Below are 16,529 nucleotides of genomic sequence, written 5' to 3'. Positions count from 1 at the left end.
GTTTTGTGATGACAAAGGTGTCATCTACGTAGCGGACCCAGATTTTTGGTTTGATGGTGGGTAGGGCTGTTTGTTCTAGTCTTTGCATTACTGCTTCTGCTATGAATCCTGATAGCGGAGATCCCATGGGTGTGCTGTTGGTTTGTTTGTATATTATGTTGTTGAAGGTGAACCACAACGCCAAAAACAAACACATAGATCTAGATACCATCTATCAACCCCTCAGAAAACAAACAGGAAATGACATCACCACAAACCCCAGGAACCCCATCCAGGAGAAAGATATAAATAGAAAGCAGGAGACAACAGCTTCGCTTCACTTGGAGGTTGCCACTGATGATGTTACCTAGCCAGGTAATGAAACGTCTGGATATCAAACCTACAGCTCAGCGAGCAAACCTACACCCTAAACCTCAACCTGAGCTACAAACCTTACCGTTATTATCTAAAAAGCAAACTATCTCTTTCTTGAATATATTTCAGTAACCTGGTTTCCACAATCCTCTGTGGTACAGAATTTCACACCTTCACTACCTTTGAGTGAACAAATGTTTCCTCATCTCAATCCAAAGTGGCCCACCCAGTATCCTGAAACTGTGTCCCATGTTTCCAGACTCCGCAGCCAGGGAAACCATCCTCCAAGTTCTTATTTTGACCATTAAAATGAAACAAACAACAATGGCTGCTGGCAATCTGAAACAAACAAAAACAAAATTGCTGGAGAAACTCAGCAGGTCTAGCAGTATCCATGGAGAGAGAGCAGAGGTTAGGTTTTGAGTACAGTGTCTTTTCTTCAGAACTCCACTCAGGTCTGTACAGTCCTGTGAGAATTTCAATCGGATTCCCTCTCATCCTTCTAAACCCTCGTGAATACAGGCCCAGTCAAACCAATCTCTCCTGATGGGACAGCCCTGCCATCATCCTAGTGATAGAGAGAACATGTACTTGGGAGACTCCTGGACTTGACTTGCCTGGTCCTTCTTGACTGTCTGATAGTCACCAATTCCCTCTCTCTCTGAATCTTTATAAATCCCTGGGCAGTGACAACGTCTCCAAACATGTGACCTGCACGGCTCTCAACCACAGTGGCTCCAGCTTCTGCCCAAGTCCTGAAACTCAAAACTGCCAACATGCCCTGCGTAAATACTTACCCAGGAACGTCCTGGAGTTCCCCACATTCTACAGGATGACCCTGCCACATCAGATTGGACACACAACCCCCGTTCAGTCTTCTGGAATGTTCCACTCACCTTTCCCTGCCACCAGGGCCTTCAGCAAGGCAAGAGTCTGATCCCCGTAACCGCTCTGAGCTCCAGTCGGCTGACGGTAAAATGGACCCTGACCAGGATCGACAAATTCTGGAGTGCCCTCGCGGCCCTTCAGAATCTGATCCAAACGCTTGACGTCATAGATCCAATGCAATGGCTGCCCTGGGGAAGGGGAGAAATGAACAGAACATAACTCAGTGACATCAGTTTTATATTCTCCTCATTCAGAACTCCTGTGAGTGAGGGAGACAGAATGAAATAATAGGGCTATGCCATTGAGAAAGAGGATCAGCTGTGATCATATTAAATAGTGGAACAGGCTTAAAGACCAAATTGCATACTCCAGCTCGGAGTTTCTATGTAAAGCAGGAGAGCAATAAATAGAGGGGGAGCTAAGGGTAAGAGAGAAAGCAAGACAGAGACAGCAACAGGACAGAGTGAAACAGCAGATGAAAGAAAGTGAGAGAGAGAGACAGAGTATATAAGTGACAGTGATTGAGATGGAGACCGGAGAGAAGGGGTAAAGAGGAGAAGAAATGAAGAGAGGCAGATAGTTTGACATTCAAATATGTGGGCATCACTGCCTGGGCCCAGCATGTATTGCCCATCCCTAGTTGCCCCTTGAGAAGGTGAGGGTGAGCTGCCTCCTTGAACCGCTGCAGACCATGTACACCCACAATATCCTTAGGGAGGGCTGAAGGGAAGGGAGAAAAGAGGGGAGGGGAGAGGGGGGGAGAGAGAGAGAGAGAGAGAGATCGGGGAGGAGTGGGGAGAGGGAAGGGGAAGGGGGAGGGGTGGGGAGGCAGTGACTTCCTGCTTGTTCTGATCCTCCTCACCAGCTGCGTCAGCCACAAGGGATCCAACCACGGCTCCCACTGCTCGCTCCTGCACTGAAAGGTCTGTCATCTTTATGATCAGGCACTGAGAACATAAAAGGAAACAAGTTCCAGCAAGTTGTCCACTTGATGCAGGCTGTGCTCTCTCTCTGTTCCTAACTTCCTGGTTCCACCCAGAAACCTCACTGAGCTGGCTCCTGGATCCTCCCCCACCCCGTTCCTGTGTACACAGGGGGAAATCATGCACTGAGTTATTGTCTGAACACACACTGCCATCCACTGGCTGCTCAGGAACAATTGTGTCAAACAGGCTGTTACCCTGCATTCTCCCTCCTCCTGTCTCCAGAAGATTATCAAAAATAGGAACAGGAGGAGGCCATTTGGCCCCTTGAGCCTGCTCCATCATTCAATAGGATCACGGCTGATCCAACACTCTTCACGTCTGCTTTCCTGCCCTTTCCCAGTAAGCCTCAATTCCCCGACTGATCAAGAATCTATCTCAGCCTTATATATACACACAAGGTAGACATTGTCTCGCTGGTCTTTAGCAAGGCCTTTGTCAAGGTTCCGCATGGAAGATTGATTCATAAGGTTAGATCAAATAGAATCCAGGGAGAGCTAGCCAATTGGATACAACATTGGTTTGTCAGTAAGAGTCAGAGGGTGGTAGTGGAGGGTTGTTGTTCTGACTGGAGGCCTGTGACCAGCAGTGCGCCACAAAGATCGGTGCTGGGTCTACTTCTGCTTGTCATTGACAATAACAGTTTGGATGGGAATATAGGAGGTACGGCGAGTAAGTTTGCATTTGAGGAAGCTTACCTTAAGAATACAACAGGACCTTGATCAGCCCAATTTACTCAACCTCTCTTCAAAAGACAGTCCCTGGGATCAGCCAAGTAAACCTTCTCTGGACTGTCTTCAATATCAGTCTATCTCTGTTTAGATAAGGGGCCCGAGCCTGTTCACAGTATTCCCGCCGGGGTCTGACTGGTGCCTTGTATAGTTTTAAGCAAAGGCATTATTAAATTTTTATACTGAAAGAAAGGCGAACATCCCATTCACCTTCCCTTGTACCTGCTGCACTTGCGTGCTAACGTTTGTGAATTATGTATGAAGACTCCCAAATCCCTCCAGCTTCTGAGCTCAAAGTGAAGACACTTCCAGGTAACAGTTATCACAATATCACATTTAATTTGAAGGAGAAAATTTTCAACTAAAGTTTTCAACTTAAACAAAGGTATAAAGACAGAACTGGCTAAAATGAACTGGGAAATTAGATTAAGGGATCGGCCAGTGGAGATGCAGTGAAAGAAAACTCCAAGTGAATGACATTTCATCCATAGCTAACTAAGAAAATTAAAGGTTGTGTCAAATTTAAAGGAAAAGTATATGATTCCACAAAGGCCGGGGTAGGTCAGAAGATTACACAGAATATAAAGAACAGCTTGGAATGGCTAAAGGGTTAAAAAGAGGAAGAAATTAAGAGTTTGTGAGAAAGCTAGCAAGAGATAAAGAAAACAGACAGTAAGAGATTCTGAATTTCTTTAAAAAGGTAAAGAATAAGTAAAATGAGTAATAGTTTTCTAGAGAGTGAGAATGAGGAGGTGATAATGGAGAATCGACGTTTCGGGCATAAGCCTTTCTTTAGGAATTCCTGAAGAAGGGCTTATGCCCGAAACGTCAATTCTCCTGCTCCTTGGATGCTGCCTGACCTGCTGCGCTTTTCCAGCACAACATTTTCAGCTCTGATCTCCAGCATCTGCAGCCCTCACTTTCTCCTCGGTGATAATGGAGAGTCAGGAAATAACAGATGAATTGAAGATATTTTGCTTCTGTCATCCCTGTAAAGGATACAAATAACATTCCAGACACAAGTGTGAATCAGAGGTGAAAGGGAGCAAGGAACTTGAAACAATCTGAAGCACCTGGGAAAAGATACAGAGAAAATTATTTGAATTTAAACTGATAAGTCTCCAGATCTTTCATCCTAGAGTCTTACAAGAAGTGGCTGATAAAATAGGAGCTGCATTGGTTTTAATTTTTCAAGATTGCCAAGTTTCTGGGAAGGTCCCTTGAGATCGGAAACTAGTGAGTAGAACTCCTCTGTTCAAGAAAGGAGGGAGACAGAAAGCAGGAAACGTCAGGCCAGATAGCTTAATGTCTGTTGTACAGAAATACTGGAATCATTTATTAAGGAAGATGCAGTGGGCTAGTGAATGCAGTCAGACAGAGTTAACATATTTTTGTGAACAGGAAATTGCACTCAAGTTTATTGGATTTTTTTTGAGCTAGTAATAGGCAATGTGGATAAAGGGAACCTGTCAATGTGGTATACTTAGGATATACTTCCGGAAGGCATCTGACAAGTTTCCACACCAAAGGTTACAACACTGAAGGAAAGCGGTATAGGAGAGAACATAATTGCAGAGATGGAGGATTGGTTGGCCAATAGGAAACAGTGCGTATGCATAAAAAGATCATTTTCTGGTTGACGGGTGCCTCAGAGATCAATGCTGGAGCATTAATTATTTACAATTTATCTCAATTACTTGAGAGACCCAAAATTTATTGACGACATAAATTTTATTGATGACATAAATGTATGTAGGAAAATAAGTTGTAAAGAAGACATAAGGGGCCTGCAAAGGGGAATAGTTAGGTTATGAAAAAACCAAAATAACTGCGGATGGTGTAAATCAGAAACAAAAAGAGAAGTTGTGGAAAAGCTCAGCAGGTCCAGCAGCATCTGTGAAATCAGAGTGAATATCCTGGGTCCAGTGATCCTTCCTCAGAAGGGTTCTGAAGGGTCACCGGACCTGAAACATTAACTCAGATTTCTCTTCAGACTTGCTGAGCTTTAGATGGGTTACAAGTTTGGTACAAACATTTGGCAGATGTTGAATAATGAGGGAAATGTGAACTTATCCACTTTGGCAGGAACAGGAAAGAAGCATCTTATTTAAATGGAGAGTTTGCAGAGCTCTGAGGTACAGAAGGATCTGGGTGTCCCAGAACTTGAATCAAAAGTTAGTATACAAGCACAAAGAATGATTAACAAATGAAGTGGGATGTTTCGGAACTTACTAGCAATGGGAATAGAACAGAAATACTGCTGTAGTGTGTTGGTAAGACTAGATCTGGAGCACTGTGGATAGTTTTGGTCTATTTACTTAATAAAGAATATAAACATATTAGAAGCAATTCAGAAAAGGCTCCAATATATAGTATATGGCATCTTTAATGTAATGAATTATTTTCACAGGAGCATTATTAACTAAAGCATTATATTAACCTCATAAGGAAACATCAGTTCAGTTGACCAAAAGTAAACTCAAGGGTTTTAAAGTCTATCTAAAGGAGGACAGTGAGGCAGAGAGGTGTGGGGAGGGAGGTTCTGAGCTTTGGCGCCAGCAGCTGACAGCACTGGTGGGGAAGTGATAAAAATCAGAAATGCACAAAAGACTAGAATTAGAGGGAAGCATAGATCTTGCAGCATTTGGGACTGATGGATGTCAGTTAGGGAGAGGGTCAGATCAGGACAGGTTTGAAAATAAGGATGAGAATTTTAAAATCAAGATACTGATCACCTGAGAGAATTGAGGTTCAGGACAATCGTTATCCAATTTAATGGAGGAATAGGTTTGAGGGACAGATTGGACAACTTTTGTTCCCGGGAGTTGCAGCCTCAATCCGAGAGTTTTTAAAATTCACTTGTGGGATATGGTTGTCACTTGCTGGGCCCAGCATTTATTGCCCATTCCTGGGTGGTCTTTGAGAAGGTGGGTATGAGCTGCCTTCTTGAACTGCTGCAGTCCATGTGCTGTAGATAGACCCACAATACCATTTGGGTGAGAGTTCCAAGATTTTGATCCAGCAACAGTGAAGGAGTGGCGTTATATTTCCAACTCAGGATGGTGAATGGCTTAGAAGAGGACATGCAGGGGGTGGTGTTCCCATATATCTGCTGCACTTGTCCTTCGAGATGGAAGGGGTTGTGGGTTTGAAAGGGTGCTGTCTAAGGATCTTTGGTGAACTTCTGCAGTGCACCCAGTAGAGGATATGCACTGCTGCTGAATGTCAGTGGTGGAGGGAGTGGATGCTTGTGGATGTGATGACAATCAAGTGGGGGTTGCTTTGTCCTGGATGGTGTCAAGCTTCTTGAATGTTGTAGGAGTTGTACCCATCCAGGCAAATGGGGAGTATTTCATCACACTCCTGACTTGCGGCTTGTAGATGGTGGACAGGCTTTGGGAAGTCGGGAAGTCAGCAAGTGAGTATTCCTTGTCTCTGACCGGTTCTTGTAGCCACTGTGTTTATGTAGTGAGTTCAGTTGAGTTTCTTGTCAATGGTAAATCCCAGAATGTTGATACAGGGTGATTCAATGATGGTAACACCATTGAATGTCAAGAGGTGATGGATAGATTGACTCTTATTGGTGATAGTCATAGCCTGGCATTTGTGAGACATGAATACAACTTTCCACTTGTCAGCCCAAACCTGGATATTGAACACGGACTGTTTCAATACCTGATGAGTCACAAATAGTGCTGAACATTGTGCAATTATCAGCGAACATTCCCCATTTCTGACCTTCTGAAGATGTCAGAGGTAGGTGCATTACACAGAGAGTAATGGCTGTGTGGAATGCACTGCGATTCTCAGTAAAGTGATGGAAGGGGTCATTGACAGTGCCTGCTCAGCAATAACCTGCTCAGTGACGCCCAGTTCTGAAAGCAGCTGAAGATGGTTGAGCATAGGACACTACCCTGAGGAACCCCTGCAGAGATGTCCTGGAGCTGAGATGGCTGACCTCCAACAACCACAACCATTTTCATATGAGTTAAGTATAACTCCAACCACCACAGAGTTTGCCCCTGATACCCATTGATTTCAGTGTTGCCAGAGCTCTGTGATTACCACACTCGGTCGATTGCAGCCTTGATGTCAAGAGCTGTCACTCTTCCCTCCCCTCTGGAATTTAGCTCTTTTTGTGCATGTTTGAACTAATGCTGTAATGAGATCAGGAGCTGAGGAATCCTGGGGGATCCCAAACTGGGCGTCACTGAGCAGGTTATTGCTGAGCAGGCCCTGTCAATGACCCCTTCCATCACTTTACTGACGATCACAGTGCATTCCACACAGCCACCCACTCTCTGTGTAATGCACCTACCTCTGACATCTCCCCTAAACCTTCATCCAATCACCTTAAAATAAAGTTAAAAATCACACAACACCAGGTTATAGTCCAACAGGTTTAATTGGAAGCACACTAGCTTTCGGAGCGACGCTCCTTCATCAGGGGATTGTCACAATCACCTGATGAAGGAGCGTCGCTCCGAAAGCTAGTGTGCTTCCAATTAAACCTGTTGGACTATAACCTGGTGTTGTGTGATTTTTAACTTTGTACACCCCAGTCCAACACCGGTATCTCCGAATCATGACCTTAAAATAATGCTGCCTCATGATAGACATTTCTGCCCTAGGAAAACGTCTCTGGCTATCCACTCTACCAATGTCTCTCAACATCTTGTACACCTCTACCAAGGCACCTCTAACCCTTCTTCACTCCAGTGGGAAAAGCCCTAGCTCCCTCAACCCTTCTACATAAGACATGCGCTCCAGTCCAGGCAGCATCCTGGAAAATCTCCTCTGCACCCTCTCTGAAGCTTCCATATCTTTCCTATAAAGAGGTGACCAGAACTGAACACAGTATTCCAATGTAGTCTAACCAAGGCTCAATAGAGTTGCAGCATAACCTCATGGCTCTTATTCTCAATCCTTCGCTAATGAAAGCCAACACATCATATGCCTTCTTAACAACCCTATAAACATAGATGGCAACTTTGAGGGATCTATGGACATGGACCCCAAGATCCCTCTGTTCCTCCGCACTGCCAAGAATCCTGCCATTAAGGTTGTAATCTGCATTAAAATTCGACCTTCCAAAATGAATCACTTCACAGTTTTCCAGGTTGAACTCCATCTGCCACTTATCAGCCCAGTTCTGCATCCTGACAATGTCCCATTACAATCTACAACACTATCCACACTATCTGCCACTCCACCAACCATTGTGCCATTGACAAACTTACTAATCCACCCTTCCACTTCCTCATCCAAGTCATTTATATAAATCACAAAGAGCAGAGGTCCCAGAATAGATCCCTGTGGAGCACCACTGGTCATCGGGTTCCAGGCTGAATACTTTCCATCTACTACCACCCTCGGTCTTCTATGGGCCGGCCAATTCTGTATCCGGACAGACAGGTTTTCCTGAAGCCCATGCCTCCTTGCTTTCTGAATGAGCCTACCATAGGGAACCTTATCAAATGCCTTGCTAAAATCCATGTACATCACATTCACTGCTCTACCGTCATCAACGTGTTTTGTCACATCCCCAAAGCATTCAATATGGTTTGTGAGGTATGACCTGCCTCTCACAAAGCCATGCTGACTACCTCTAATCAAACTATGGTTTTCCAAGTAATTGTAAATCCTGTCTCTCAGAATCCATTCCAATACTTTACCCACCACTGACGCAAGACTAACTGGTCTGTAATTCACAGGATTATCCTTATTCCCTTTCTTGAACAGAGCAATAACATTTGCCACCCTCCAATCATCTGGCACTACTCCAGTGGACAGTGAGGGTGCAAAGGTCATCATCAAAGCTGCAGCAACCTCTTCCCTCGCTTCCTGCAGTAACCTTGGGTATATCCCATCTGGTCCAGGGGATTTACCAATCCTTATGTTTTTCAAAAGTTTCAGCACATCCTCCTTCCTAACATCAATTTGTTCTAACAGATCAGTCTGTTTCTCACTGTCCTCCGAAATGTCAAGGCCCCTCTCACTAGTGAATACTGAAGCAAAGTATTCATTAAGGACCTTCCCTACTTCCTCTGACTCCAGGCACAAGTTCACTCTACTATCCCTGATTGGCCCTACTCTCACTCTGGCCATCCTCTTGTTCCTTACACAAGTGTAGAATGCCTTAGGGTTCTCCTTAATCCTACCCGCTAAAGCTTTTCCATGCCCCCTCCCCGCTCTCCTAAGTCCATTCTTCAGTTCCTTCCTGGCTGCCTTTTAACCCTCTAGAGCCCTGTCTGATCCTTGCCTCCTCAACCTTAAGTAAGCTTCTTTCTTCCTCTTGACTAGATGTTCCACATCCCTTGTTACCCAAAGGTAACTTCACCCTACCATCCCTTCCTTGTCTCAGTGGGACAAACCTGGCCAGCAATATCAGCAAGTGCTTCCTAAACAACCTCCACATTTCTGTCATGCATTTCCCCGAGAACATCGGTTCCCAATTCAGGTGTTCCAGTTCCTACCAATAGCATTGTAATACCCCTCCCCCAATTAAATACTTTCCCATACTGTCTGCTCCTAACCCTCTCCATGAGTATAGTAAAGGTCAGGGAATTGTGATCACTATCACCGAAATGCTCTCCCACCAAGAGATCTGACACCTGGCATGGTTCGATGCCAAGCACCAAATCCTCCCCTCTAGTCGGCTTATCTATCCTTCCTGAACACACCTGCATGGCGGTTCAGTGGTTAGCACAGCTGCCTCACAGCACCAGGGTCCCAGGTTCAATTCCAGCCTTAGGTGACTGACTGTATGGAGTTTGCACATTCTCCCCATGTCTGCGTGGGGTTCCTCTGGATGCTCCGGTTTCCTCCCACAGTCCAAAGATGTGCAGGTTAGGTGAATTGGCCATGCTTAATTGTCCATAGTGTTAGGTGGAGAAAGTGAGGTCTGCAGAAGCTTTAGCGGGTAGGATTAAGGAGAACCCTAAGGCATAGTATTAGGTGCATTAGTCAGAGGGAAATGGGTCTGGGTGGATTACTGTAGGGAATCTAATCTAATCTGGTCCAACCAAACTATTTGAACTAAGGAGGTTCCAATCAGCATAGTTAAAGTCACCCATGACAATAACCCTGTTACTTCTGCACCTTTCCAAAATCTCCCTCCCAATCTGGTCCTCCATTTCTCTATTGCTATTGGGGGGGGGGGGAGAAGCGGTTGTATAAAACTCCCAATAAAGTGACTGCTCCTTTCCTGGTTCTGACTTCCACCCATACTGACTCTGTAGATAAACCCTCCTCAACAATCTCCCTTTCTGCAGCTGGGATACTGTCTCGGATGAGCAATGCTATTCCTCCACCTCTTTTATCTTTCCCCCATTCCTTTTGAAACATCTAAACCCTGATCCAACAACCATTCCTCCTCCTGTGGTAGCCAAGTCTCCGGAATGGCCACAACATCATAGTTCCAAATACTGATCCATGCTCTGAGATCGTCATCCTTATTCCTGATACTTCTTGCATTGAACCCATCACACTGGCTGCACCTTTGCCTGTCAAGTGTCTATCCCTTCTCTGGTAGCAATCCTGAGATTACTGTTCTGCTCGTCTGCCTTCTAGCTTCCAACCCGAATTGAATTTAATTTATTGTCACGTGAAAAGCTTTGCCTTGTGAGCAATGCAGGCAGATCACAGAGTTAAGTAGCATAGATGGTAAATAATAGGCAAATAGCAGCAAAAACAAAAACACAGGGACAGGCGAATGTTCAGAGTTTGTACGCCCATTCAGTATTCTAACAACAGTAGGGTAGAAACTGCTTTTAAACCGGCTGGTGCGTGTTCAGGCTTCTGCACCTTCTCCCCAATAGTAGAGGTTATTCAGTCCTGATGAAGGGCTTTTGCCTGAAACATCTATTTTCCTGGTCCTCGGATGCTGCCTGATCTGCTGTGTTTTTCCAGCACCACTCTAATCGAGACTCTGATTTCCAGCATCTGCAGTCCTCACTTTCACCCTGCAGGAAAACATTGCCAGGGTGGGATGGATCTTTGAGAATGCTGGCGGCCTTTCCTTGACAGTTGGCCTGGTAGATGGATTCTATAGATGGAAGGTTGGCCTTTGTGATTGTCCGGGTCGAGTTCCCTAACTCCCTATATTCTCCTTTCAGATCCTCCACCTTTTCCCTACCTGTACGACGACTTCTGGCTGCTCTCCCTCCCCCTCAAGAATTCCATAGACTTGATCGAGACATCCCTGACCCTGGCACCCGAAGGCAACACACCATCCGGGAATCTTGCTCACGACCACAGAATCTTCTGTCTGTTCTCACCACTGAATCTCCTATCACTATTGCTCTCCTACTCTCCCTCCGTCCCTCTGATCCACAGAGTCAGGCTCAGTGCCAGAGACCTGGCCACTGTAGCTTTCCCCTAGTGGGTCGCTCCCCCTCACAATAGTATTCAAAGCGGTAAACTTATTATTGAGTGGAACGGGCACAGGGAGTCCCTGCACTGTACCTATTCCATTTCCCTCTCCTGACGGTCACACAGATAGTTTTGTCCTGTAACTCAGGCGTGACTACCTCCCCATAATTCCTCTCAGCCTCTTGAATGATCTGAAGTTCATCCAACTCCAGCTCCAGTTCCCTAACGCGGTCTGTGAGGTGCTGGAGTTGGGTGCACTTCCCATAGGTGAAGTCAATAGGGACACTTGTAGTGACCCTGACCGCCCACATCCTGCACAAGGAGCATGATCCAACTACCCTAGCCTCCATCCCCTCTGCTCTAAATTACCAAGACAGGTTGAATAAATGGAAAAAAAAATGCCTTACCTTACCTGGGCTCCACACACGGTCTTTTATTTTGGTGAGAGGAGGAGGACGGTGGGAGACACTACATGTGTAGTGGAAGGTGTGTGTAACATGCCAAAGAACTGGAGCTGGAGTTGGAAATGAACCTTCCAGCTCAGCAAGCAAACCTACATCCAGAACCTCAACCTGAGCTACAAATCTTCTCAAAACTCAATTTATAAAAATCTTCTCATAAACTTTGAACTTCTCCTACCTTTTCTTATATTCTGTGCTAGTTTGCATTCGTAATCTATCTTTCCTTTCTTTATTGCTTGCTTTATCATTCTTTGTTGCTTTTTAAAGTTTTCCCAATCTTCATGTTTCCCACTATTCTTGACTACTTTGTTAGCCTGAGCTTTTAACTGGATGCCTTCCTTTATTTCCTCGGTTATCCAAGGCTGGCTCTTCCTAACCTTGCTATCCTTGTTTTTGACCAGGATATACTTTCCTTGAGCACGTGAAAAATCTCTTTGAAAGCCTTCCACTGTTCCTCAACTGTTCTAAGATATAACTTGTGTTCCCAGTCTAATTTAGCCAACTCCTTCCTCATCCCATTATCGTTTCCCTTGATTAAGCATAACAGCCTGGTTTTAGATGATCCTATTTCACCCTTCATTTGTCTCTGATATTCAACCATACTGTGATCATTCTTTCCAAGAGGATCCTTAACTACTAGATCATTAATTTCACTGTCTCATTTATTCCTATGAAGGGCTTTTGCCCAAAACATCAATTTTCCTGCTCCTTGGATGCTGCCTGACTTGCTGTGCTTTTCTCGCACCACTCTAATCTTGACTCATTTACACAAGACCAGATCCAAGATTGCACACTTCCTCGTAGGTTTGGTAAGATTCTGTTTAAGAAATTAGTTTCTATGACCTGCTCTTGCCTTTACTGACTTGATTCGGCCAATCAATGTGCATGTTAAAGACCCTGATGATTACTGCCGTTCCATTCTTACATGCGTCAGATACTCCTTGATTGATCACCTATGCCTCTGTAGCATTACTACTGGGTGATCTCTAGTCTACTCTCACTAGTGACTGCTTCCCCTTACTATTCCTGATCTCCACTCAAATGGATTCAACATTTTTCTCCTTAGATCCTGTATTGTCTCTTCCTATTGCTCTAAAATCTCATCCTTAATTAAGAGTGCGACCCCACTTCCCTCCTGCTTATCCTTTCTAATTACCTGATATCCAAGGACATTTACTTCCCAGATGTTGGGGATAGCACAGTGGTTAGCACTGCTGCCTCACAGCGCCAGGGAGCTGGGTTCGATTCCTGCTTCAGGTGACTGTTTGTGTGGAGTTTGCATGTTCTCCCTGTGTCAGCAAGTGTTTCCTCTGGTTTCCTCCCACAAGGTCAGGTGAATTAGCCCATAGCGTTGTGTGCATTAGTCAGGGGTAAATATAGGGTAGGGAATGGATCTGGGTGGGTTGATCTTTGGAGGGTCGGAGTGGACTTGTTGGGCCAAAGGGCCTGTTTCCACACAACAGGGAATCTAATATCACCACCCTGCAACCATACCTCTGTAATGGCAACTAAATCATACCCCTTTGTACAAGTTCATTGACTTTGTTTCGAATACTTCAGGCATTTAGATAAATGCCCTAATACTCGTTGCTAGATTTTAAATGGACAATTTCCCTGCCTTTTGCATATAATTATGTCACACAATTTTATTGTTTTTCTTTTCTAACTTTTGCTTCCCTCGGCCTGGACTCCCAGCCTCTTGCCGTTTTAGTCCCTTCCTCAGACTCTCGGCAACTACCCTCACAGCAACAGCTGCGTCTTCGCCTGACTCTGGGGAGCGGCCCCCGGCCCAGGGCCCCAGGACCCGGCCCAGGCCCCGACCCCAGGCCCAGGGCCCAGGCCCCAGGACACGGCCCCAGGACCCGGCCCCGGCTGCTCTCCCCCCTCCAGGCCTCGGGCCTCGGGCTCTCGGCCGGGCCCTTGTGCCCCTCCTCCCGGCCGGCTCCTCCCCGGGGCCCGCCCCCCGCTTCCTGCCCCCGGAGCCGGAGCCGGAGCCGGAGCGAGTGTCGGTGCCTCCGCCGCCTGGAGCTCAGCTCCTCCCCGGGCCCGCGGCGCCGTCAGCCCCCGGACAGCGGCCTACTCCAGGCCCAGGCCTCGGCCCTAACACGGCGCTGTTCCCCGGACACGGAGGTAAGAGGATCCCAGGGACTGGGTGGGGGGAAGAACCCGGACAGACACACGGACTTACATTCCTATAGCGCCGGGTTCATCCTCTCGCTTCAGACTGCGGGGACACAGTGCGATCCCACTGAGAGACAAACACTGGCCCGACCCCACACTCAGGGCCCCCCTTTAAATATCAACACAGGAAAACTCTAAATGGATACGACAGTGCCCACTCCCTCAGCACTGACCCTCCGACAGTGCCCACTCCCTCAGCACTGACCCTCCGACAGTGCGGCTCTCCCTCAGCACTGACCCTCTGACAGTGCGGCACTCCCCCAGCACTGACCATCCAACAGTGCCCACTCCATCAGCACTGACCCTCCGACAGCACGGCGCTCCCTCAGCACTGACCCTCCGACAGTGCCCACTTCCTCAGTACTGACCCTCTGACAGTGCGGCACTCCCTCAGCACTGACCCTCTGACAGTGCAGCACTCCCTCAGCACTGACCCTCCTACAGTGCCCACTCCCTCAGCACTGACCCTCCGACAGTGCGGCACTATTTCAGTACTGACCCTCCGAAAGTGTGGCACTCCCTCAGCACTGACTGTCCGACAGAGCACACTCCCTCAGCACTGATCCTCCGACAGTGTGGCGCTCCTTCAGCCCTGCACCTTCCAACAGTGCGGTGCTCCCTCAGCACTGACTCCCCAACAATGTGACGCCCCCTCAGCATTGACCCTCTGACAGTGCCCACTCCCTCAGCACTGACCCTCCGACAGTGCGGCATTCTCTCAGCATTGACTCTCCGACAGAGCCCACTCCTTCAGCACTGACCCTCCGTCAGTGCGGCACTCCCTCAGCACTGACCCTCTGACAGTGCGGCGCTCCCTCAGCACTGTCCCTCTCACAGTGCTTACTCCCTCAGCACTGACCCTCTGACAGTGTGGCTCTCCCTCAGCACTGACCCTCCGACAGTGCGGCACTCCCTCAGCACTGACCCTCCGACAGTGTGGCACTCCTGCAGCACTGACCCTTCGACAGTGCGGCATTCCCTCAGCATTGACCCTCTGACAGTGCCCACTCCCTCAGCACTGACCCTCCGACAGTGTGGCGCTCCCTCAGCTTTGACCCTCTGACAGTGCCCACTCCTTCAGCACTGACCCTCCGACAGTGCGGCTCTCCCTCAGCACTGACCCTCCGACAGTGCCCACTCCCTCAGCACTGACCCTCCAACAGTGTGGCGTTCCCTCAGCCCTGCACCTTCCAACAGTGCTGTGCTCCCTCAGCACTGACTCCCCGACCGTGCGGCGCCCCCTCAGCATTGACCCTCTGACAGTGCCCACTCCTTCAGCACTGACCCTCCGACAGTGCGGCACTCCCTCAGCACTGACTCCCCGACAGTGCGGCACCCCCTCAGCATTGACCTTCTGACAGTGCCCACTCCCTCAGCACTGACCCTCCAACAGTGCAGCACTCCCTCAGCATTGACTCTCCGACAGAGCCCACTCCTTCAGCACTGACCCTCCGACAATGCCCACTCCCTCAGCACTGACCTTCTGACAGTGTGATGCTCCCTCAGCGCTGACCTTCAGACAGTGTGGTGCTCCCTCAGCACTGACCCTCCGACAGTGTGGCGCTCCCTCAGCACTGACCCTCCGACAGTGTGGCATTCCCTCAGCACTGACCCTCCGACAGTGCGGCACTACCTCAGTATTGACCCTCCGACAGTGTGGCACTCCCTTAGCACTGACTCTCCGACAGTGCCCACTCCCTCAGCACTGACCCTCCAACAGTGTGGTGCTCCCTCAGCCCTGCATCTTCCAACAGTGCGGTGCTCCCTCAGCACTGATTCCCCGACAGTGCGGCGCCCCCTCAGCATCGACCCTCTGACAGTGCCCACACTCTCAGCACTGACCCTCCGACAGTGCCCACTCCCTCAGCACTGACCCTCCAACAGTGTGGTGCTCCCTCAGCCCTGCATCTTCCAACAGTGCGGTGCTCCCTCAGCACTGATTCCCCGACAGTGCGGCGCCCCCTCAGCATCGACCCTCTGACAGTGCCCACACTCTCAGCACTGACCCTCCGACAGTGCCCACTCCCTCAGCACTGACCCTCCAACAGTGTGGTGCTCCCTCAGCCCTGCATCTTCCAACAGTGCGGTGCTCCCTCAGCACTGATTCCCCGACAGTGCGGCGCCCCCTCAGCATCGACCCTCTGACAGTGCCCACACTCTCAGCACTGACCCTCCGACAGTGCCCACTCCCTCAGCACTAACCGTCCGACAGTGCCCACTCCCTCAGCACTGACCCTCCGCCAGTGTGGCGCTCCCTCAGCCCTGCACCTTCAACAGTGCGGCTCTTCCCTCAGCACTGACTCCCCGACAGTGCGGCGCCCCCTCAGCATTGACTCTCCGACAGAGCCCACTCCTTCAGCACTGACCCTCCGACAATGCCCACTCCCTCAGCACTGACCTTCTGACAGTGTGATGCTCCCTCAGCGCTGACCTTCAGACAGTGTGGTGCTCCCTCAGCACTGACCCTCCGACAGTGTGGCGCTCCCTCAGCACTGACCCTCCGACAGTGTGGCATTCCCTCAGCACTGACCCTCCGACAGTGCGGCACTACCTCAGTA

At 48.4% G+C, this 16,529-nt stretch overlaps 2 protein-coding genes across 6 annotated transcripts in view; one reads left to right on the top strand and one right to left on the bottom strand.

Moving 5' to 3' along the window:
* Positions 1-14,082, bottom strand: part of selenoj (selenoprotein J) — a 42,535-nt gene extending 28,453 nt beyond the window's left edge. For 2 of the 5 annotated variants that reach the window (XM_043692573.1, XM_043692574.1), the window contains exons 1-2: positions 2,105-2,522; positions 1,251-1,430 (exon numbers count right to left, since the gene is read on the bottom strand). In XM_043692573.1, coding sequence (XP_043548508.1) covers positions 1,251-1,430; positions 2,105-2,510 — 586 coding nt within the window. In that variant the 5' untranslated portion in view covers positions 2,511-2,522. Of the gene's footprint in view, positions 1-1,250; positions 1,431-2,104; positions 2,523-5,691; positions 5,861-11,736; positions 13,064-13,978 lie in introns of those variants that run through there. The other 3 variants (XM_043692576.1, XM_043692575.1, XM_043692578.1) reach the window with 3 other exon arrangements.
* ankrd50l (ankyrin repeat domain 50-like) overlaps positions 13,755-16,529 on the top strand; it is a 35,297-nt gene continuing 32,522 nt past the window's right edge. Inside the window, exon 1 of the mRNA XM_043692572.1 lies at positions 13,755-13,920. The gene's annotated coding sequence lies outside the window, so the exon portion shown is untranslated. The remainder of the gene's footprint in view (positions 13,921-16,529) is intronic.

The sequence above is a fragment of the Chiloscyllium plagiosum genome, chromosome 6 (genome assembly GCF_004010195.1).
Source record: "Chiloscyllium plagiosum isolate BGI_BamShark_2017 chromosome 6, ASM401019v2, whole genome shotgun sequence".
In the NCBI taxonomy this organism is placed as follows: domain Eukaryota; kingdom Metazoa; phylum Chordata; class Chondrichthyes; order Orectolobiformes; family Hemiscylliidae; genus Chiloscyllium; species Chiloscyllium plagiosum.
Note: the sequence above shows the minus strand (reverse complement) of the source record. Positions and strands in the feature narration are given on the sequence as shown.